This window comes from Piliocolobus tephrosceles, unplaced genomic scaffold (genome assembly GCF_002776525.5).
Source record: "Piliocolobus tephrosceles isolate RC106 unplaced genomic scaffold, ASM277652v3 unscaffolded_110, whole genome shotgun sequence".
Taxonomy (NCBI): domain Eukaryota; kingdom Metazoa; phylum Chordata; class Mammalia; order Primates; family Cercopithecidae; genus Piliocolobus; species Piliocolobus tephrosceles.
In genome coordinates this window covers 232,551-255,473 of record NW_022292088.1, presented here as the reverse complement: position 1 = coordinate 255,473, position 22,923 = coordinate 232,551, and the positions used below count along the sequence as shown (strand labels likewise).

The following is a 22,923-nucleotide window of genomic DNA, read 5'->3' as shown; positions in this document are numbered from 1 at the left end:
CATAACATAACATAACATAACATAACATAACATAACATAACATAACAATAAAATAAAATATCTTAGCCAGGCATGGTGGCACATGCCGGAATTCCTAGCTACCCAACAAGCTGAGGTAGGAGGATGGCTTGGGCCCAGGAAGTCAAGGCTGTAGCGAGCCATGATCAGATCACTGCATTCCAGTCTGGGTGACAGAGTGAGACCCTATTTCAAAAAAATTTTTAAAAAGTATATATACACACACATTCACATACGTAGAGAATGAAAAGCAAATAGGCAAAATATAAATAGTTGGTGAATCCAGGTATACAGGAGTTTCTTGTACTCTTGGAACTTTTTCTGTAAGTTTGAAATTATATCAAGATTAAAAGTTACGAAAACTGTATACAGTGTATGTAGATTGGAATAGACTCCTGAAACCTTATTTCCTGGATTCCTTCAGTGATCTAGCATTTTGGAAAGTACGCCTGCTCCCTACTGTTAATACCAGGTAACCCTGTACATGTATACCATTTGCATCTTCAAAGCCCCATCCCAGACTTATCTGGTCACCACCATAGCTGCTATTTTCACTCTCTGTGTTGCTAAGACCATATATAGCTTGTGTCTTATCTGTACATAAATGAACCCAGAGGTGAAGTGTTATGGGACTGACCTGGAATGCAGCTTCATTTTGCCTACACTAGTTCCACATCAAGAGCACTAAGTTCATTAGAATTTGGCCTAGTCTCTGTAAATGTTGCTCCTGCAATTATCTGTTAAAAACTCTTAAATGCCAACTTTGGGCAACCAAAAATATGTGAGGCCTAAGAAATATTCAGGTGCTTGGTGACTCACAGCATGAGTTACTGGAATATAGACCTCACTGTGTACAATGATGTGAGTATCTTTGGTTTCTGTACTATATTTAACAAAGATGTCAATAAAATATTTGTAAATTAAATTCTACTTAAATAATTTGAGGAACTCATTAATTATGGAAGACTTTAAAATTACTTCCCTGATTTATCTATTGGGTTATACAGGTTGAACTGAGTCAACTGGGAATCAATGTATTTTATTTTTAATATTCTTACTTTACTCTTTGACCACAGTGAAGTTCTGCTCTCCAGAGCCTTTTTGAGCTCTGATGTACATTGGACTTCTGTTTCTAGTCTTGAACCTGACTTCTAGTTGTTCCAAAGTTTTGTTTCTAAAAGAGCACCATGTTGGGTGTGGTAGGAGAGGAAGAATTTAAGCTCTTAAAAAATACACACACACACCTGGTACTTTAAGCACCATGGTTTCAAAGAATTCTACATAACATTTTATATGTCAAAACTTTTGAGACATGCATGTCATTACATAGCTATTTGAGTGTATAGGAGTAAAGTCTTTGTTTTGGATTTTGAATTGAATAACGGGGAAAGAACTGATGTATCTTTACAATCTTACCTCATCTTCCCGTTCTTACCTGGTCACCGTAAAAATAGTGCTATACTACGTTGACAAGACTCAAGAGTCTACATTCAGATTACAATAAGTGAGAATGGCAAAAACATGTTACATTCTATGGCATTGGCCATAGAGAACAAACAATAAAAGGAAAAAATGATAGTATGGGGAAAAGAAAAGTAATGGCGCTAAGGAAACAACTGATGTGAACAGGATTGTCCAGTTTCTGCTAATACACATTTTTTGCTTCCTTTGCTGCATATGCCACCCCATCTCTCCCACAAAGGCTTTACTGATGTTAAAAAGTTAGAGGTGCAGAGATGCCCAACAGTGGGCTTGGTTTCTTAGAAAGTTTGAAGATATGTTTTGCTGCTTCCATCCTGAGGAATGGCAGGTTGGGCAGCATGTAATGGTTTGTGAGGTAGTTTGAGATGAACTGGGTTTTTACCTGGTAAGCAAGTTGGCCCTTGCCCTATTCCTTCTGCATATTCTTTTCATCTGGAGTTTGGAGTGTTGGTTCTGGGTCTTTTTTTTTTTTGAGACGGAGTCTTGCTCTGTCACCCAGGCTAGAATGCCGTGGCATGATCTTGGCTCACTGCAGACTCTGCCTCCCAGGTTCAAGTGATTGTCCTGCCTTAGCCTCCCGAGTAGCAGGGATTACAGGCGCCCGCCACCGCACCCAGCTAATTTTTGTATTTTTTAGTAGAGATGGGGGTTTCACCATTTTGGCCAGGCTGGTCTCAAACTCCTGACCTCATGATCCACCTGCCTCGGCCTCCCAAACTGCTGGGATTACAGGCATAAGCCACCACGCCCAGCTGGTTCTGGGTCTTTTAAAGTAAGACTCAGCTGAGTTAGTTACTGTGGCTCATGCCTGTAATCCCAGCACTTTGGGGGGCTGAGGCAGGAGGATCACTTGAAGCCAGGAGTTCAAGACCAGCCTGGACAACATAGAGAGACCCCCTCATCAATACAAAACTTTAAGAAATGAGCTGAGTGTGGTGGCTTATGCCAGTAGTCCCATCTATTGGGGAGGCTGGGGATCACTTGAGCCCAGGAATTTGAAGCTGCAGTGACCTATGATGGCACCACTGCACTCCAGCCTGGGCAACAGAGTGAGATCCTGTCTCTAAAAAATAAAATAAATAAAAATTTAAAAAATAAGATTCTGCATGCCCAGTTATCTTGGGTCCTAATTTATTGTGGATATAGCTAGAGGTACAGAGGAAGGATTTGCATTCTAATTCCCCTTTTACCACAATCTGACTTACTCCTCTTTCTAGAATATAAAGATTCAGATAAACATACTTCTAGTAAACCCACACAGGGAGCTAAAAAAAAAGAAAGACTGATCTTTACCTACCATCCACAACTTGATTGTAATTTGTGTGTGTGTGTATATATATATATACTTATATACACGCACACACACACTTGAAGAAACACCAGGCACTTTATGGACATAATTTTTATTAATATGGTATCCCTGAGAGACAGATTAGGTGTAAACATTATTTTGCTTTACAGAAAGGGAAATGGAAGCAGGTTAACTTACACACAAGACATCTGGAACCAGAATATCTGTTGACACCTTAACCAATGCTTTTCCCACAAGACTATACATAGATATACTAAAGGCAATATATATATATATATTTTTTTGACATTACAGCATACTTCCTAAATCATCTCAGATCCTGAGGCACTGGTTTCTTATAGCTTCCTGTCTGCTTAGGCAACATAACAGAAATACCATCTTCCCTTAATTCCTAATAAATATTAGACTTTTTTGTACTAAGATTCAACAGTAGAATCCTAATTAATCTCTAATACAACAAGCTATGAATTATAGAATACTGTATCTTCCTGCTGCTCTCCCCGATCTTATTCCAGCCACAGAATTCTAATTGAATGTGAAACGGCTATTTATCCCAGGCCTTGGCCATCTGGCCATGTTTATCTTTCTTCTCACCTGCTCATCAAAATATCTTCATCAGTTACTACGATTTCTGACCTTTGTCTCCCATCGGAGCTAGTCCCCTTAAACTGCTTATTCTTCCAGTGTCAGTCAGCTGTTTTCTTATCAATAGTTATAGCATAGTACCTGATTTACCATAGATGATGGGTCTGCCACCTCATGGTCTGCTCCTAACACCCATGTTTCAGCTAAGGTGATTCTCTCTGCCTGCTGCACAGCCCATATCATACTATTCCTCAAGTTCTCATGCTACTCCAAGCTTTATCTGGCCTTCCTTACAGTATATCCTTTGCCTTTTGTTCCATCTGCATAAAACACCTTGCTCCCCCATTTTCCCATTCCTCAACCCACCCAACACTCAATTTTGCAACTAGTTATGGAAAGTTCTTCCTGTCCTAATTTAACCAGTAACCTTCCCTCCTTTAAACACTTCCTGCTTCATGAAGCCTTCCTGAATAAAGAGAAGAAAATACCTCCTGGATTTTTGTTACAGCAAACTAATGCATTGGACCGCAACATTTATGCATAGTGTTGCTACCTAGCTTTCTATATTTCTCTAAAACTGCTGCAACTATGCATGTGCACTTGCTTGTCCATGTCAGTGTCATCTGCTTTAGATTGTAAGGACAAGGAGACGACCTGCTGACCTTGTGCTATACAGGGCTCATCATACTATGAATATATGGGCAGTTAATTCAATACTATTGTATCATAAAGATGAGTAATTACATTTGCATTTAAAGAACTGCTTTTAATTGTATTCAGCGGAATGTGTATGTCTAGATTGGCAGCTCCACTGGCCAAAGACAATCCATCTTCCCCGCTATTAGGGTGAAGGGCCTGTTCGCACACAGTAGTCCATTTTCCCAATACGTGGGAATGTGGCAGTGGCTTCTACTTATTGCAGGGAAGTGCCCATGGAGGGCGTAACACTATACTAGGTGTGTGGAATATGGATGAGTTCCTGTTGGCAGCTTTAACTGCTTTACCTGTCACCACTTCCAGCTGCCTTGCTCTGTGGAACTTCTGGACCACAAGGGATAGATGAAGTTCAGATGAGACTGGACAGAAAGGAAACCAAACTAAATCCTGTAAATGTATTATTCTATTCCAACCCTTCTTCTAGGACTCGGAAGAAACTAAGAAATCCAGGGTTCATACTTCAGTATAAGGTTTTCATTGTTTCTGCATAAGAACACCTGTTCTTGACAAGACGATTCATAGGGCAGAATCAAAGATGGACATTAAACTCTCCTTCTTTAAGGTAAATGAAGAGGGTGCCTGACAAATATGTCATTTTGAGCACAGGTTTAAGTGAGCAGGAAGAGTCATTCATGTTAGCATTTCAATTATTGTATAAAGAAGAGCTGGGCCGGGCACGGTGGCTCACACCTGTAATCCTAGCACTTTGGGAGGCCTAGGCAGGCAGATCACAGGGTCAGTTCAAAACCAGCCTGGCCAACATGGTGAAACCCCATCTCTACTGAAAATACAAACATTAGCCAGGTGTGGTGGCAGGCAGCTGTAATCCCAGCTACGCGGGAGGCTGATGCAGAAGAATTGTTTGAACCCAGAAGGTAGAGGTTACAGTGAGCCGAGATCATGCCACTGCACTCCAGCCTGGGCGACAGAGCGGGACTCCATCTCGAAAAAAAAAGCCCTGTGCGGTGGCTCACGCCTGTAATCCCAGCACTTTGGGAGGCAGAGGCAGGCGGATCACCTGAGGTCGGGAGTTTGAGACCAGCCTGACCAACATGGAGAAACCCCATCTCTACTAAAAATACAAAATGAGCTGGGCATGGTGGCGCATGCTTGTAATTCCAGCCACTTGGGAGGCTGAGGCAGGAGAATCACTTGAACCTGGGAGGCAGAGGTTGCAGTGAGCCGAGATCGTGCCATTGCACTCCAGCCTGGGCAACAAGCAAAACTCCGTCTCAAAAAAAAAAAAAAAAAAAAAGAGCTAGACCCACCTAATGAGCAAAGTCTCACAACTTCTTCTTGAAATGTAATGGGTTTTTCCTGTCAAAGTGCAGCTGAATGACAGAATGAGTAAAGAAGGATGCTTATCAAATTCATAGGATCTGCTACCATGTCCTCTCTGCTTATATTAAGGGAACACCATAGGCACTGAGAGGGAAAAGATGTTATCCATCAATTCAGATGCAGGCAAGGAGAGGGACTAAAATCTTCCTTTCACTCTTTAGACTGCCTTGGGGATTTGACTCTAGATCAGGAAAAACAAGGAACAGTGGCATAAATCCTAGAGAATTTCCTAAGCTAGCTGGACACAGAATAGGAGATGGATCTCACTACTGGAAGACTTTCTAAACAATACATTTATTGAGCCTCTTTCCTTTATATATCCTCAGGGGCTTACTTAGGTACTGACTGTGACAGAAGCTTTTCCCGTGCATGGATTTCTCGGTGCTTATTAAGGGCAGAGCTTTTACTGAAGCACTTGCCACAGTCATGACACCCATAGGGTTTCTCTCCTGTGTGGGTTCTATGATGTGCACGTAAGTCAGAACTCTTACTGAAACTCTTTCCACAGTCAGTACACACATGGGGTCTCTCTCCTGTGTGTATCCTCCGGTGTGCACTAAAATGAGAACTGTTATTGAAGCTTTTTCCACACTCTTCACATTGATAGGGCTTTTCTCCTGTGTGGGTCCTCTGGTGAATGATAAGGCTTGAGCTCTGATTGAAGCGTTTCCCACACTCACCACATTGATAAGGTTTCTCTCCTGTGTGGATTCTCCTATGGGTGATGAAATTTGAACTGTCACGGAAACTTTTTCCACAGTCAAGACATTTATAAGGTTTCTCTCCAGTGTGGATTCTCCGGTGTCTAATGAGTCGTGCACTCCGACTGAAGCTTTTCCCACAATCAGCACATTTATATGGATTTTCCACCTGGTGGGATTCCTGATGCATGAGAAGGGAATTCGGACCAAAGCCTTTGCTGTATTTGAGATGTTTATATGATCTCTCTCCCAAGCAAGTTCTCTGTTGACTTAAGACTTCACTTAAGCTCTTCTCTGGGAATGTCAGTTTTCCTCTTTTCTCCCCTGAGGTCTTCACCCACTGTCTTCCTGATCTACAGTCTCTCTCATTGCCTTTACCTTGATTAAGATACCGAGGAATTTTCCTTTCAGACCTTGCAAGTAATGTCCTATGCAACTGTACTTCCTCAGAAATATCCCATTTTGAATTATCTTCATTCTCAAATCCAGCTTCAAAACCTGATGTAAAATAGAATTTTAGAAGTCATCTATTTTCTTAATATGTGCCACAGGAATGTAAAACTTGGGAAAAACAAGCATTACACCAGATGATTAAAGATAAAATTTAGGGAGCCCTAGATCCCAAATAACTACCATTATCTTATTAAAATCCCAATGTTTTACTTCTCTACTCGTTAACCTATCATGTGCTTCTCATCTACATAGGGTCTGATTAATATATACTCTTAACTCCTCTTGGTCACCTAGGATCTTTGGAAAATCCTCTCAGTATTGCACAGAAAATTCACCAGGTTTTAGATAAAATAATTTCCATGTTTCTACAGGAAAGACACTTTCTAATACGTATTTTTGCCACATCTCGGGTCTGTCATAGTATTCTTATTCATGTTCTTCACCAGTAACTAAAAGGTTTAGAAGGACATGCTCAGGAAAACATTTTTGGAAACTTTTATATCCAGAGGAGCTTCATGAGTCCCCTTCCCCTCACATTCCAATATACATTGGAAGTAAAAACAGGATATAAAAATATGTAGTGTCTTTCAAAGAACCAAAAGGTCTTAAGAACCAAATGCCTGGCTTATTTGGGCCTAGGCTATGCAAATTTGCAATTATTCAGATATTTCAGGTAAACTCTGAATCCCATATTCCCTATTCTTAATGTAGGAGTAAAAGCATGTTGAGTATCAGCCCATGTTTGTACCTCCTGAGACAGTATTTCCACCCAGAAGCCTAGTCTTATGAGATATTTCATGAAATAGTCACTAGATTAAATAAATCTTAGATGCTTAAATATGTGAATATGTATTGTGAGCCTCCAAGAGGGGTATTTACCATCTTCCCAAACCTAGAAGTTATTTTTTAGTAGAATATATTAATACCCCATGGAATTGATATTCCAGGGAACACCATTAAAGAATGCTGATCTTAAAGGCTTATGAAAATGAAAACTATTATTTATTAAATGGCTACTATGTGCCAGGCACTGTGCACAGTACCTCATTTACATCAACCCTGTGAGGTACATCTTAATATATAAGCAAACTTGGGGGTTAAGTAACTTTTTTTTTTTTCCACTGTTATTGCCCAGGCTGGAGTGCAATGGCACAATCTTGGCTCACTGCAACCTCTGCCTCCCAGGTTCAAGCGATTCTCCTGCCTCAGCCTCCTGAGTAGCTGGGATTACAGGCATGCGCTACCACACCTGGCTAATTTTTTGTATTTTTAGTAGAGATGGGGTTTCGCCATGTTGGCCAGGCTGGCCTCCATCTCCTGACCTCAGGTGATCCGCCAGCCTTGGCCTCCCAAAATGCTGGGATTACAGGCGTGAGCCACCATGCCCAGACTTAAGTAACTTTCTCTAAGTCACTTAGCTAATAAACAACAGAGCCCGGATTCACATACATACACCTATGTGACTCTGAAATTAGAATTCTTCTCACAAGGAGGGAAGCCCTTGTGAAGTATTTTTTTCTTATCTAGCAACTAAGATTCAAAGGGTCAGTTCTCTCAGGAACCTCAGATTCGTAAAAGTGAAGAAGAGTTACCGGGTTTTCATAAATGTGAATAAAGCAGACATACAGCTGGTATATGAGCTGAAACTAGAAGAAAACATTACATAAAAGAGAATGAACTTTTAAAATCAACTTCATCCTACTATGGGGTACATGACATGCTACTTGAGAAATGTGAGCTTTCAGAATCCCTGCTTGGTAAACTGGCTGGAAACCTAGCAGTTCATGAATAAATCACAGCAGATTTACAATGTGTAGCCATCTCAGATTGATGCTCTAGTGAAAGGAGGCAAGTCACATAAATAATTTATATCCCCTCAGTGAGCTGCTTTAATAGACAAGAAATATGGGTAATCACAAGAAGAATCCTGAAAGCTGGGTGTAGAGACCAGTTCTTCTCAATCTGATATTTTTCCTAAGTCCCATTGTCTTTCCCTTTGTTATTTATACCATAACAGTGAAAGAATCTTACCACAGGGGCTCTGGAATAACACTGGAGCACGGGTTATGACAGCCCCTGGGAGTATCTCGGTATCTTCTTCATCATCAGAATCTTCCTCTGTGGTCTCATCTACCTCCTCGGCTTGCTTCTGAGCTTTGGCCTCACTGGTCCCCTGGATGGGGCAAGAAGCTGTTTCTTCCTGGCCATCATTGGATGGGACAGCAACCCGGACACTCACCAAAGCATCCATCTCTTCAAAGAAGGGACAGGTCTCTGGTGCCTGGCCATTCTTAACTTTCCGATAGCTGGTTTGCAGGCTTTTAAACTTGGTCCGACACTGCTCCGGGGTCCTAAGAAAGCCATATTCCCGTAACCTCTTAGCCACTGCTCCATACAGCTGGCTGTTGCGGTGACAGTTCCGGAGGGTTTCATAAAACTGGGTCTCACTAAGAATTGCAAGGTAAGTCTTGGTCTCTTCATAGCCCCAGTGTACACCTGCCACCAGAAGAGAAATTTCAGCACCACTTAATCCAGAACTTTACAGCCTGAATTCCTCAGTCCTATCATCTGCATCATGAGAATTCACCTAAGCGGCCGGGCATGGTGGCTCACGCCTGTAATCCCAGCACTTTGGGAGGCCGAGGCTGATGGAGCATGAGGTCAGGAGATCGAGACCATCTTGGCTAACACAGTGAAACCCCATCTCTACTAAAAATACAAAAAAACTAGCCGGGCGAGGTGATGGGCACCTGTAGTCCCAGCTACTCGGGAGGCTGAGGCAGGAGAATGGCGTGAACCCAGGAGGCGGAGGTTGCAGTGAGCCGAGATTGCACCACTGCACTCCAGCCTGGGCGACAGAGCAAGACTCCGTCTCAAAAAAAAAAAAAAAAAAAAAAAAAAGAATTCACCTAAGCTCAGGCTCCTAGATGAAAAAGTAAAAATACTTCATGTTGCCAAAACTCACAAACTCAGTATAAAATGTTTTGCTTCTTTATCTCCTTTAGCAATTTCACAGAGACCTTTATTTACAAATTCTGTTTAGCCATATAAAAAAAGAAGCTGGCCAGGCACAGTGGCTCATGTCTGTAAATCCCTGTGGATCGCTTGGGGCCAGGAGTTTGAGACCAGCCTGGACAGCATGGTGAAAGCCCGTCTCTACTAAAACACAGAAAAATTAGCCAGGCATGGTAGTGTGCACCTATAGTCCCAGCTACTTGGGAGGCTGAGGCATGAGAATCGAGAATCACTTGAACTGGGGGTGCGGAGGTTGCAGTGAGATGAGAACACACCACTGCACTCCAGCCTGGGCAACAGAGCGACTCTGTCTCAAAAAAAAAAAAAAAAAAAAAGTGAGAGAACAAAGATAACGAAAATAACATTTAGCACATGTGCCACGTTTAATTAATCTACATATATTTGTGTCCACAACAAAAAAGGAAAAAGAGAATGAAGAAAACAAGAAGAAAAATAGAAATGAAAAAGCAGAAGACACAAAGATCAGAAAGCTAGAACAGAACTAAAGTAAGATCATGCATGTCATAAAAAACAGAAAGGAAGGCCGGGCGCGGTGGCTCAAGCCTGTAATCCCAGCACTTTGGGAGGCCGAGACGGGCGGATCACGAGGTCAGGAGACTGAGACCATCCTGGCTAATGTGGTGATACCCCGTCTCTACTAAAAAATACAAAAAACTAGCCGGGCGAGGTGGCGGGCGCCTGTAGTCCCAGCTACTTGGGAGGCTGAGGCAGGAGAATGGCGTAAACCCGGGGGGCGGAGCTTGCAGTGAGCTGAGATCCGGCCACTACACTCCAGCCTGGGCGGCAGAGCGAGACTCCGTCTCAAAAAAAAAAAAAAAAAGGAAAAGACACTGCAACTTTAGCGATGTAGTCCTCCTGCTTTGCCCTATTTTATGCTTGAGGAAATGGAAGCTTAGAATGGTTAGATAACTGTTCAAGGTCACCCAGTTATTAGTGGTCATCAGGATTAGAATCTGAGCCTCCTGAGTCATACTTTGGTGCTCTTTCCATAACAGCATAGTTGGACCAATTACATTAATGGTAGTAAGTGACACTTTAAGGATTCCTTAGGCAAGAATATTTAAATAGAGTGTTAAACAAGCTTTCTCACTGTAGGACTTCTCAATCCTGTTAAAATGCCAATGTATACTATGAATTTCAGAGGAAACTTAGATGTTCCCAGCTGAGTGTGGTGACTCACACCTGTAGTCCTAACTACTCAGAAGGCTGAGGTGGGAGGACTGCTTGAATCCAGTGAGACCAGCCTGGGCAACACAGCAAGACCCTGTCTCTGTTTTAAATATATTTTAAAATTTTTAAATAAAAAAATGTTTCCCCAACTTTGGACAATTCTTCACTGTGCTATTCTAAGTAAAAATGGATATAATAAACTGACTTTGAGATTTGGGGAAGTAAAAGATAAAATATGTAAAATATCCAGTTCATATGACGTACTCAATAAATACTGGTTCTACTTAAAGATAGTATCATGCCACAGTTTTCTCAGTGAGCCTGCAATGATTTTAAAATCAGGGAAAAAATAGTTTAGTAAAGAAATGGAAGGAATGATACTCCTTCTCAGGACTGTGAATTTTCTGAGTGTATTTCTTTTAAAAATCTAAATTTATTCCCAATTATCTCACTGATTTTCCCATAAAATAGAATGAAATACACACAGAGAATTGAGAAGCACTTCTTTGTTCCCTAAGTGGCAAAGCTGGCATGTAACATTAAGCCTTCTGACCCCACATCCAGTCTCTTTGTTCCCCAAGTCGAATTCTAAAACTCCAAGAAGAAAAGCTTCTTACCACCTGGGTTTCTGAACACGATAGCTGCAGTTGAGTTGGGGTCCTGGGGGGTCGCCTCTAGATCCATGTCATCACTGTCAGACTCCTGAGCCACAGCCTCTTCTGCTCCCTCCTCATGCCAGCCCCTGCGCCTTGGCTCCTCAGTCTTAGCATCATTGCTCACCAGGCAAGAGTGAGAGGCTGCTTCTTCCAGGCCATTATTGGGCAGGGCAATGACCTGAGCACTCATCAGGGCTTTCATTTCTTCAAAGAAGGGGCAGGTCTCAGGTGGGTGGCCGCTCTTGACTTTCCGATAGCTCTTCTGGAGACCCTTGAACTTGGTCCGACACTGTTCCAGGGTCCGGAGGAAGCCATATTCCCTGAGCCGCTCAGCCACAGCCCCATACACTTGGCTGTTCTTATGACAGCTTTTGAGAGCCTCATAAAACTCAGTCTGGCTGAGAATTGCGAGAAGCGTTCTGGTCTCTTCATAGCCCCAGTGCACACCTGCCACCTTCTCATCTTCAAAACTCCAGTGATCCTGTTCCACCCAGCTTCTTCTATCTTTCTTGGATGGTAACAGATCAGCATGCACCCGTCTGTCTCCTGTGTGGCTGCCACTTGGAAGTTCTTTCTCCTTGGAGCCCAGCAGATCTGGGATCCATGGCTCTCCTTGCTCCAACCTGGAGACCACACCGGACTGAGGAAATGGAAATCCTGCTTGCAGGGAAGCAAACAAAAGGTGTCATAGTTTGGACTGATTATCACAAAAATCTTGAAATTCAGGCCTGCCTTTTTCATCCAAGAGGATTATAAACAAAGTCTCTAGGGCAATGTTTTCAGAAAGTTCAGTGGGTTGAAAAAAGTGGGGAAAATACAGGAAACCTCAAAAGATGAGAAATGTTTTATTTTCCAGAGCAGGGTGACAAGAGAGGAAAGGATTCTGTTGTATGTTCAGAGCAGATAATCCTATTCCAAGTTGCTCCCTAACTCTCCTATTTGTAGGCAGGTTCTAGTACTGCTGGGAATAATTGTTCTTCACTTGGGGCTACAGAATTAAACTTGGAGTGATTTCGGGGGGAGGCAAGAGAAGATTGTCTTTAACTTATCTGTTTCCTTCACAGTCAGTCACCAAGTTCTAAAGGTGGTTACCTTAGTAGTCCTTCCTCTCTATTCCTACTGCCACCATCCAAGTCCAGACTACTTATCCTCTCACACCCCGATAATTGCAGCAGTCACTGTTCTACCTAACTGCAGGCTCTTGCTTCCTCAGTGCACATGCTACCCTAGTGAACCTTAACCTTAATGCCTACCATACCCATTCCTGTCAGACTCTTCCCTCCAGAACACAGCACACTATTATTCACCACTCTGTGCCTTTAATTCCCTCCTATCCAATTTCAGCCCATCCTTCAAGAGGCTGTATTTCCCAGTGCCCTCAAGAAGCCTTACCTATAGCCCTCCCTCATCTTCCACTCTGCCAAACCCATACGGTACTCACACAATTAAGCAAGTCATTGTCTGGCACTGTTTCAGTACAGTTCAGTTCGGCCCATACTTAAAGAGTTAGCTGTTGTGTTCTCAATCACGTTTTTAAGTTCAGGATAGGCACATTTTCTTATTGCAGAGTACCCTGCAGGGTGTTGAGCACCTTGATAGGTGTTCAAAAACTAATGAACTCTCCAAGTCTGTGTGTAAGATTCAGGGATTTCATCTGGGTGACTAAACAGACCATTACCAAACTGGCTGAGAAGGCTGTTGTCTTGGATGATAAGATCAGAATTCAAAACAACCTCAACAAATTTTAAGTGAAATGGTAACAGAAAAAAGCATAGAACATGATCAATAGACTACAAAGAAGAAAAAAGTTCTACAAAAATCAAGTACAAGAATAATCAACTAGGTATAAAGGCATTGGGGAAAGTTATCAGAGTCCTGGAAGTTACCAGGTGAACAAAAAAGTATCACAGCTTGGGCTATACTGATACAAGACATTGCAAGATTCTGAAGTAAAATTCTTACTTAGCTTTTAACAGACTTTCAGGAAAATAATACACATAATTTAGTTCCCCACAATTAACATGATATTTGGAGAACTTAAAGGTTCCAGTAGAGAGCAACAAAAACTTAGGTTTAAAGAATGGATCTTCTGGGGGTAAAATTTAAGGTAACAAATACAGTTTAATTTGAAGACAGAAAACAACCAAAAGGAAGATGTGCCTTCAAGTATAGAAAAGAATTTTTATCTAGAAAATAATGATCTACTATCATCGTTACCAAGAGGAAATAAAATAATTCCAAGTTCTTTCTGATAAAAACTAGGGAGCCATTCTCTTGTGGACTTATCAAGAGGTGATATAAGAATACCACAGGGCTAAACTACATGTCAACAACCACATATCCTGCAATTTCCACTTACTCCTGAAATCCCTTACCCACTCACTATCCCCAACCCTACTTCCCAACTTGGAATAGCAGTCTATCTTCCCATAGCAATCTACTCCTCACCGCTCCTTTGAAAAGGTTTGAGGTTCTCCTTTGGGTTCATCTGCTCCTGTGGTCCCAGGTCTGGGCTTCTTGCCCTCTCTTTCTTGGGTACACCCCTGGGCTGGGGTTCCACTGACTCCTGCCGAACACTTAATAACTCTTGTGATGATTTCGGGGGTGTCATCTTCTCCAAGCGCACTTCCTGCCCCTTCACAGAGACTGTGACCTAGAAACAACCCCCGTTAATTGTCACTCCAAGATCATAATGAGGGGCATTCCCAGAGGAGATTATTTAATACCCGTGGCCAGGGTTGTAGGGGTGGGGGAGGTTAAAGCGAACAAGGATCTTATTCCATTGCCATTAGCTTAAAGCAGCTGAAACTCCAGAAGAAAACGATCAAAAGAGTAAACCCACCTACAGGCTGGGAAAAAAAAATCCCCTTTCTTCCCTATTAAGAAACTGTGAAACTAGGAAAAACTCATTGTGACAGGGTAGGTGAAGGTACACCCAGGCAGCATCTCCAGACAAGTACTATCTGAAAAAGTGACGTATACCAGACCAGAAGTATAAGCATCACCAAGGGAGACTGTGTCCCTGTTTAAGCCTGTCTATATCTTAATTTAGCCCTCCACCCTTGCCCCTTCCCAGTATCACACTTTTGAATTCCCCCTCCCTTCTCACCAAAGATCCAGGTCTTCCGGGCTCTCTTTCTAAATCTTCCACGAGAGTCACTGCCTCCTCTCCATTTTCTGGACATTGTTCCTGTACCCAATTCTGGATCTCCCCAGGTAAGACGGTCAGGAACTGCTCTAGCACCAACAGTTCTACAATCTGCTCCTTGGTGCGCACCTCCGGCCTTAGCCACCGACAGCAAAGTTCCCAGAGTTGGCTGAAAGCCTCCCGCGGCCCAGCCACCTCCTGGTAATGGAATCTCCTGAAACGCTGTCGGAAGCTCTCAGAGTTAGTGCTATTCTCTCTCAGAGCGGATTTGGCCATCATTAACAGCAGAAAACAGCTTCCCTCCACTTAAGAGTCTGGGTTCCAGGGCTTACATCTATCTTCCCATGTCCTTGGAGAGTCCCCTGCAGATGACTCTCTGTAAGAGGAGTTTCTTCCTAGGGCAGAGAAAGATGGCACTATTAGCAGAAGGAATACATTCATATGTCTAAAGTCTTGCCAGAGCTGGCCTGCCTTCGCATGTGCTCCGAGTGGCCTTCTGTGGTAGCACAATCTTCAGTAAATAGACTTTGCAAAAGCTGCTTTTCTGGTTGACTTTCAGGGCAGCCCCAGGAAGCAGCAGAAAATAAAACTACTTAATGTCTGCCCCTCTCCCACCTCCTCCAAATCCAATCCCATTTAATTTCCCTGCCCCATGTTGCACGGTGAGTCCGAACCATATAGGAGAGCTGGTGCTCGAGAGGATTTAAAGACAAGTCGCCATCCTGCTTGAAGGCAACAAAAAGCCTCTGTCCAGCTGGTCGCAGCTCATCTCCCCCAGTACCTCCGCAGTCCTTCCGGAGGCCTTCAGTGTCCGCCCCGCCCCCTCGGGCTGCACAACTCCCAAAGCCCACCCCAGGCAAAAAATCACGTCCAGAATCTCGGGTCTTTGTTTTCCCCGCGTAAAAGTAGAAGTTGCCCAGCAAGGATTAGGGAGCTACCTGTCGGAAAACCTCGCGCAAGGAGAGAAGCTGGTTTTGGCTCCAAAGCGAGGACCGAGTGGGCTTGGGGAGAGTCACACTGCGTTGGAGAGTCTAAGGGGCAGTAGTAACGGACTTCCTGAGGACGTGCTCGGGAGTCGGCCAGAGGCTCCAGGTGCTGCCGGTTCGCGGACTCCGAGCTCTCAGCTCAAGGAGCGGCGACTGCGGGATTCTGGCCTCTTTTGTCTCCGCTCCCTCCGGCCGGGTCACCCAGAGCCGTCGTGCGGTCCCTCCAGAGGCCTCTGACCCGGCTAAGGCGCCCTCCAGCCCACCCCTGGGAGTATCTCCCTCTCGAGCTGCCCCTCAGCCCCCTCGCATCCTTGCCTCCGGGGCAGTCTCACCCACTTGGGGTCCAACCCCGACCCCGGCCCGGGCTCTCCAGCCTCCCAAGTAAGGCTCCCAAACCGGAAGTCCGAGCGGGCGGCTCGGGGCACCGAGGGCGCATGCGCGAGGGCTGCGCCCGCGACTCAGTCTCCACGGAGCCTGGGCGGGAGTAGCGGGTGGGCCCAGTGGAGCCTCCGAACTTCCGGAACTCAGCCGCGACCCCTTCCCAGCTTCCCGTCCGCTCCGCCGCAGCGATTGTCTCGGTGGGTTGATTCGGCACAAACCGCCCGACCCAGGGGCTGGTGCGCGTGTGGAAGGGGAAGCACTCCCCTCGTGGTCGCCTGGAGGTGCGCTGGAGGAGGAGGTGAAGTATCCAGGGACTCGAGGTCCGCTGTGGGAATGATCCACGAACTGCTCTTGGCTCTGAGCGGGTACCCTGGGTCTATTTTCACCTGGAACAAGCGGAGTGGCCTGCAGGTACTGTCCGGCGCAGAGCGCGGGAACCACGGAATGCAGGAGCGGCGGACCTGAGTCAGCACTTGGGGGACTAGGCTGAGGGACCTAGCGGGCGGGGCTTCCAGGGCTGGGGACGTGTCCCTGGACAGGTGACTGGAGGGCAGCCCCTTAGGGTCAAGGCTGATGCGACACCTAGAGAGGCTGGGCCTAGGCTAGAAAACGGAGGGCAGACCTCGAAGAGCCCCGCCTGTGGCGGGGCGAGGAAAGGGCCTGAGGTCCAGGTGTCTGAGTGACAGTTGCTGGGGAATGATTTAGAAGTGTGGGAGGTACTTTCTCCTATTTATTTTCACACGTGCATTGTTTGAGTTTTCAAGGACTGGGCCAAATACACAGCTCCCAAACACTTGGTAAGCGCTCAGTAAAGTTTGTTGAATGAAAAAATGAAATCAAGAGCCTGCGGTGTATCCCTCATTACTCCTTTACCAGGAAATTTCTGCACTAGGTAAAGCACTTAGTAGGGGGCCTTTGTGTAACCAGGAATGTATGATGTTCCGTATACATTATCTTATTTAATCCTCACAACCATCTATATCCATTTTACAGGTTAACCTAGGTTTAGAATGTTAAATAACTATCGGGGTCTGATAGCTAGTAATTAACAGAGCTTAGTTTTGAACCAGGTCTGTCTGGCTTCAGTATTTGAAGTACTCTTACCTGCTTCTGCTTCCAGTAATGTGTTATGCTCTCAATAATTTAGTCATTTAGGTATTGTTTCTACTAGTTACCAAATGAGCAAACTGAAGCTCAGAGAACTTTATGCTGGCCAGTCCTGGTAGTGGCAAGATTGAAATCTAGGTCCATCTGATCACCAAGACACGCCTATTCTTAGAAGAATTGGCAAATAGACTGTGGAAGAGCAGAAAAGGTACATTCTTAGTCTATAAAACCTGTCAATCAAACAGATTCATTTCGTTATTATTTATGAATGTGTATTTGGAGTTTGAGAGTTTAGGTGAATTTTTGAAAAAAATAGGTGAAGATTTGTGTGGTGGAGTTTGAATTATCTTTCACCTGTAGGTCTTTGAAGACTAATTCAGTATTTCACTTTTCTCCATAGAGCTTAGTACAATGTCATGCATATAGGAGAACAGTATTCAGGAAGTATGTGGGTGCCTGATGGTCCAAAATAAAAAGAGATAACACAGTACAGGAAAGATAGCTAGGGAGGGGGTGGGGGAGACAGCAACAAGCAATTCATCTTTTCCCTTCCTTTGTTTCTTATGAAAAATTCTCAATCAGATATTGTCTACCTTTTCATCCTTAAGGTCTCAGCTTTAAAGTCACTTTGTCAGAAAAACTTTCTCTGAGCACATCTTTAAATTAAGCATCCTCCCCTGATGCCATTATTCTCCATCAACTTGTTTATTTCCCTAATAGGATTTGTCACAGTTCATAATGTATCGTTGTTACCTGTTTTTAGTCTTTCTCCCACATAGATTGCCCCTGGGAGCGAAGACCACAGTGGTCTTCATTCGTCTACCTGGAGCACCTAGCACAGTTTCTGCCACATAACAGGTGTTTAGGTATTGATGGAAGGAAAGAAGACAAAGACAGCAAGTATTACATACTTTCTGCAGAGCAGTGTCTTTTACACTTGAATAAAGGGAAAAGTTGTCATGAGTGCCAAGTGTGGAGGAAAATTATTTTATTATATTGAATATGTATATACATAAGCTAGTTATAAACTCAAGCATAATGCTCTTAACTATAAAATCAAATATTTGTATAAATTAAAAGTAAACAAAACGACCAAATCAATAAATTCAAATGACCATTATTTTAATGCAGGATTTCTCAGCCTGTTCATATAACTATGTTATATAGAATGGTATCAGTAACTTCAAGATATTGTGTGCTGTTTCAGAGTAATTAGATATTGAACTTTTCAAAAACTCTGCCAACAAGAAACACTCAAATGCCAATTTTAATAGTAGTATCACTTGATAACTGGTAGAGCTGTCTTGTTAATAATATAAAATTGCTTATGTGTGGTGAGCACTGGCTGTGTGCTTGGGACATGTGCTTTACACATGTATTAATTTATTTAATCCTCACAGTTATTTTCTTCAGTTTATAGGTATGAAAACTGAGGCACCGACAGGTATAGTAACTTGCCTAAGCTTTCAAGCAAGTAAAGGCAACTCAGGGATTCAAACCCAGGCAGTCAGGCTCCAGAGACCAGGTTCTTAAGCACCATGTTGTGCAACCTCTTAAGTTACTAACTTGAAGAAGTGATTAGCATTGTATCATTAAAATCTACATTAATTGGATTCCTAATCAATTTTCCTTTTTTTTTTTTTTTGACTGGAGCCAGGTGCGCCTTTATTAGCTGAGCCACTACTTGAGAGGGATGAAGCGGGAGGAGTGGGTGGCTCCAATGCCGGGCCGGCCGTGCTTCACGGGCTTGTAGGTGATGGAGAACTCGCCCAGGTAGTGGCCAATCATCTCGGGCTTGATCTCCACCTGGTTGAAGGTCTTGCCGTTGTAGACGCCCACCATGCTGCCCACCATCTCTGGCAGGATGATCATGTCCCGCAAGTGCGTCTTCACCACTTCTGGCTTCTCCATGGGCGGCGCCTCCTTCTTGGCCTTGCGCAGGCGCTTCAGCAGTGAGTGCTGCTTCCGCCGCAGGCCCGGGTTCAGCCGCCGTCGCTGGCGCGCACTGTACAGTTGCATGAGCTGCTCGTAGGACATGTCCAGCAGCTGGTCCAGGTCCACGCCGCGGTAGGTGAACTTGCGGAAGGTCCGCTTCTTCTTCTGCTCTACCTCTGCCATCTTGCCGGATGCTCAGAAAAGAGAGCTCTGGTCCGCGCCTGCGCAGTTATCGCGAGACTCTCTAATCAATTTTCTATGGACTCGGTAACAAAAATTTTTCTTTGCCTATTTGTTACCACATTTACTGTCATGTAAAGATGGCATCCACATATAATCCATATTATATATCCATCCATTTATAATACGCTGAGTTCCTTTGGAGCAGTAATTGCATCTGATTCTGTTCACTCTTTTGTCTGAAAGTATTAGCACAGTACCTGGGATATAGTAATGGAAATGTAAAATGTTACAGCCATTATGGAACATGGTATGGCAGTTCTTCAAAAAATTAAATAAAGGCCAGGCGCAGCGGCTCACACTTGTGATTTCAGCACTTTGGGAGGATGAGGCTAGAGGATCAGTTAATGCCAGGAGTTTGAGGCTAGCCTGCGCAGCAGAGCAAGACTCCATCTCTACAAAAAAATTTTTTTTAATTAGCCGGGCATGGTGACACATGCCTGTAGTCCTAGCTATTCTGGAGGCTGAGGTGGGAGAACTGGTTGAACCTAGGGGTTTGAGGTTACAGTGGACTATGAACCCACCACTGTATTCCAGTCTGGGTGACAGAGTGAAACTTTGTCTCTAAAAAAATAAATAAATAAATAAATATAAAATTCCCATATAATCTAGCAGTTCCACTTCAGGGTATGTCCCAAAACAAGTAAAAGCAAGGACCCAACAGATATTTGTACACCCATGTTCACCAAGCATTATTCACAATAGCTGAAAGGTGGAAGCAAGTGTCAGTGCAGTGACGAATAGGTAATTGAGATGCGGTATATACATACAAGGGAATATTGTTCAGCCTTAAAAAGGAAAGAAATTCTGGCACATGCTACAACATGGATGAACTGAAATAAGCCAGTCTCAAAAGGACAAATAATGATTCCACTTTTTTTGAGACAAAGTCTCGCTCTGTTGCCCAGGCTGGAGTGCAGTGGTGCAATCTCGGCTCACTGCAATCTCTGCCTCCTGGGTTTAAACAATTCTCGTGCCTCAGCCTCCCAAGTAGCTGGCATTACAGGAGCCCACCACTATGCCTGGCTAATTTTCATATTTTTAGTAGAGGTGGGGTTTCATCATGTTGACCAGGCTGGTCTTGAACTCCTGACCTCAGGTGATCCACCCGCCTCGGCCTCCCAAAATGCTGGGATTACAGGCGTGAGCAACTACTCCCGGCCTGAATGATTCCACTTGTATGAGGTAACTAGAGTAGTCAAAGTCAGAGGCAGTAGAGTGGTGTTTGGCAGGGGCTGGATACCGCATTTCCTTTGGGGCAAACAGAAAAGTTCTGGAGATGGATGGTGGTGATGGTTGTACAACAGTGTGAATGTTCTTCATACCACTGAACTATATACTTAAAATAACTAAAATGGTAGATTTTGTTATATGTATTTTACCACAGTGTTTTTAAAAAGTTGGTTGAAGGAATATATTTTCCCACTACTATTTTCTACCTGAACTGCTGTGAAACCTTTATATATAGCATATTAGGCTATCATTTGGCTTTCATTTAAATTAAAAATACAAATGCAAATATGGACACTAAATTTATATGGCCAGTTATAAGGTACATTTACAGATAGTGGTATGTTTAATTTTAGATTTTTACTGGAATGAAAACTGTTATAGAGAATTTGTAAATCCTGGGCCGGGCGCGGTGGCTCAAGCCTGTAATCCCAGCACTTTGGGAGGCCGAGACGGGCGGATCACGAGGTCAGGAGATCGAGACCCTCCTGGCTAACACGGTGAAACCCCGTCTCTACTAAAAATACAAAAAATTAGCCGGGCGAGGTGGTGGGCGCCTGTGGTCCCAGCCACTCGGGAGGCTGAGGCAGGAGAATGGCGTGAACCCAGGAGGCAGAGGTTGCGGTGAGCTGAGATCCGGCCACTGCACTCTAGCCTGGGCGACAGAGCAAGACTCCGTCTCAAAAAAAAAAAAAAAAAAAGAGAATTTGTAAATCCTAAGAATATGTCTGAGAAACCCATAGAGTCTGCAGACCCCCGTTTGAGCAATATTGCTAAAGAAACTTAGTGGCAACCAGGTCAAAAACCCCATATCCTTATAGACCATCCCTAGAAGATTGCTTAAGAAGTAGGTAATAGCGGCTGCTTCTGGGGTGTTTGACTTATTTTTAATGTACGCCATTTTGTATTGTTTAAATTATTTAGCGTGTGTTACCTATTTTAAGAAGCAAATAATTGGGTCAGGGATAGGGAACCCCTTTGAAATGGTTTGGAAATACATTGTTATCCAGAACTTAACGCCTTTAAGTGGACATCTTGAGAAAGAAAACGGTAAGTGTGTAGTATGAAGCATTTGAAGCACCTGAAAGTTGAGGCAGTGACTGGCAGTGTTTTCGGCAGTGTTCCTCTTCCCACAGGTATCACAGGACTTCCCTTTCCTCCACCCCAGTGAGACCAGTGTCCTGAATCGACTCTGCCGGCTCGGCACAGACTATATTCGCTTCACTGAGTTCATTGAACAGTACACGGGCCATGTGCAACAACAGGTGGGTCCTGTTCTCGGTGGGTGTACACCTCTAGAGGGCAGGAGCTATGTTAAGCTTTCAGTGAATTTATCGGTAATTCATGTGAAATAAGTAATGGATTTCTCATCACTGGAAATAGTCAAGTGAAGGCAAGGCCTGTAATTGGTTTGTTTATATAACTCTGAAAAGAAACAAGCCTGATAATGTCTTTCTCAGGTTTCAGGGCCTGAGCTGAGAAGTTGGCTTCTCTTTGTTTGATTTCAGGATCACCATCCATCTCAGCAGGGCCAAGGTGGGTTACATGGAATCTACCTGAGGGCCTTCTGCACAGGGCTGGATTCTGTTTTGCAGCCTTATCGCCAAGCACTGCTTGATTTGGAACAAGAGGTAAGAAGGAGGGGATACAGGAAACATCTCTGGGACAGTAGATTAGGGCGTGTTCTTGAATCTGAAATGCCCTTTGATAAGGTCAGGTAGTTAAGAGTGAGCAATTTCCTATATGGCTGGAAGGGATAGTGTTCTCTCAGTGATTGCCCAACCTGTGATCAGGGTGGCTTACAGATCGTGGCAAAGACTCTTTAGTGAGTTATAAGAGCCCTGGCTTGGTTTCTTTATGGCCTGAAAATCAGGATTAATAACCTGATTAAATTATCAGTTCTCAATAGCCTAAAATTAACACTAAACCCATCATGAGATTCTCTTCTCATTTTTGTAGATCAAATAGATTTGAGATATTTTGTGTGGAGCCCTAATCACGGCTTGTTTTATTGCAGTTCCTGGGTGATCCCCATCTCTCCATATCACATGTCAACTACTCCCTAGACCAGGTATGCTGGCCAAATAACCAAATGCCTTGCAATCTGTTGATAGTGTTAGAATAATCTAATTTATGATACTATTTTTGAGAACTTTTTTCTTCTGGATTCAGCGCCTAACATTTTATATTTTGTGCATTTTGTATGCTTTACTAGATCAAAACTGTTTAAAGATTTCCAAATATAGTTAAAACTTAATGTCTGATATTAATTCTAATATTACTGCTCTATATTGACATCAGTATTAACAAGTATGCCAGCCTCAGAAATAGAAACTGCTTCCCGGCCGGGCGCGGTGGCTCAAGCCTGTAATCCCAGCACTTTGGGAGGCCGAGACAGGCGGATCACGAGGTCAGGAGATCGAGA

At 43.7% G+C, this 22,923-nt stretch overlaps 3 protein-coding genes and 1 pseudogene across 11 annotated transcripts in view; 2 read left to right on the top strand and 2 right to left on the bottom strand.

Annotated features, from left to right (window-relative positions):
- The window catches only part of LOC113219864 (adenosine deaminase-like protein), a 34,306-nt gene extending 25,004 nt beyond the window's left edge, over positions 1–9,302 (top strand). The window contains exon 12 of the mRNA XM_026447931.2: positions 8,627–9,302. Coding sequence (XP_026303716.1) covers positions 8,627–8,629 — 3 coding nt within the window. The 3' untranslated portion in view covers positions 8,630–9,302. The remainder of the gene's footprint in view (positions 1–8,626) is intronic.
- Positions 2,885–16,035, bottom strand: LOC113219863 (zinc finger and SCAN domain-containing protein 29). 3 transcript variants are annotated; one of them, XM_026447926.2, is made up of 6 exons: positions 15,938–16,035; positions 14,581–15,014; positions 13,920–14,124; positions 11,433–12,128; positions 8,641–9,105; positions 2,885–6,654 (listed from the first exon to the last, which is right to left on the bottom strand). In XM_026447926.2, exons 2-6 carry the CDS (start codon positions 14,896–14,898, stop codon positions 5,786–5,788), a joined length of 2,553 nt encoding a protein of 850 aa, XP_026303711.1. In that variant the 5' UTR covers positions 14,899–15,014; positions 15,938–16,035; the 3' UTR covers positions 2,885–5,785. The 3 variants fall into 3 exon arrangements, with proteins under 3 accessions (XP_026303711.1, XP_026303710.1, XP_026303712.1); XM_026447925.2 differs by having other exon boundaries at positions 15,558–16,029; XM_026447927.1 differs by having other exon boundaries at positions 15,942–16,017.
- LOC111529174 (gamma-tubulin complex component 4) overlaps positions 16,029–22,923 on the top strand; it is a 38,998-nt gene continuing 32,103 nt past the window's right edge. For all 6 annotated transcript variants that reach the window (XR_002727335.2, XM_023196047.2, XM_023196048.2 and 3 more), the window contains exons 1-4: positions 16,029–16,397; positions 21,635–21,763; positions 22,007–22,129; positions 22,516–22,569. Coding sequence is in view for 5 of the 6 variants with exons in the window: in XM_023196047.2 (XP_023051815.1) it covers positions 16,320–16,397; positions 21,635–21,763; positions 22,007–22,129; positions 22,516–22,569 (384 nt within the window). In the remaining variant the exon portion in view is untranslated. The remainder of the gene's footprint in view (positions 16,398–21,634; positions 21,764–22,006; positions 22,130–22,515; positions 22,570–22,923) is intronic.
- LOC113219865 lies at positions 18,724–19,265 on the bottom strand (annotated as a pseudogene). Its single transcript, XR_003306843.2, has one exon. The product of XR_003306843.2 is annotated as a 40S ribosomal protein S15 pseudogene (transcript).

Coding starts and splice junctions, on each gene's coding strand:
- LOC113219863 (XM_026447926.2), bottom strand. CDS start 14,898: ATGATGGCCAAATCCGCTCTGAGAGAGAATAGCACTAACTCTGAGAGC. Junction 12,129..13,919: donor CAAACCTTTTCAAAGGAGCG/GTGAGGAGTAGA, acceptor CCCTGCAAGCAG/GATTTCCATTTCCTCAGTCC. Junction 6,655..8,640: donor GTTATTCCAGAGCCCCTGTG/GTAAGATTCTTT, acceptor ATTTTACATCAG/GTTTTGAAGCTGGATTTGAG.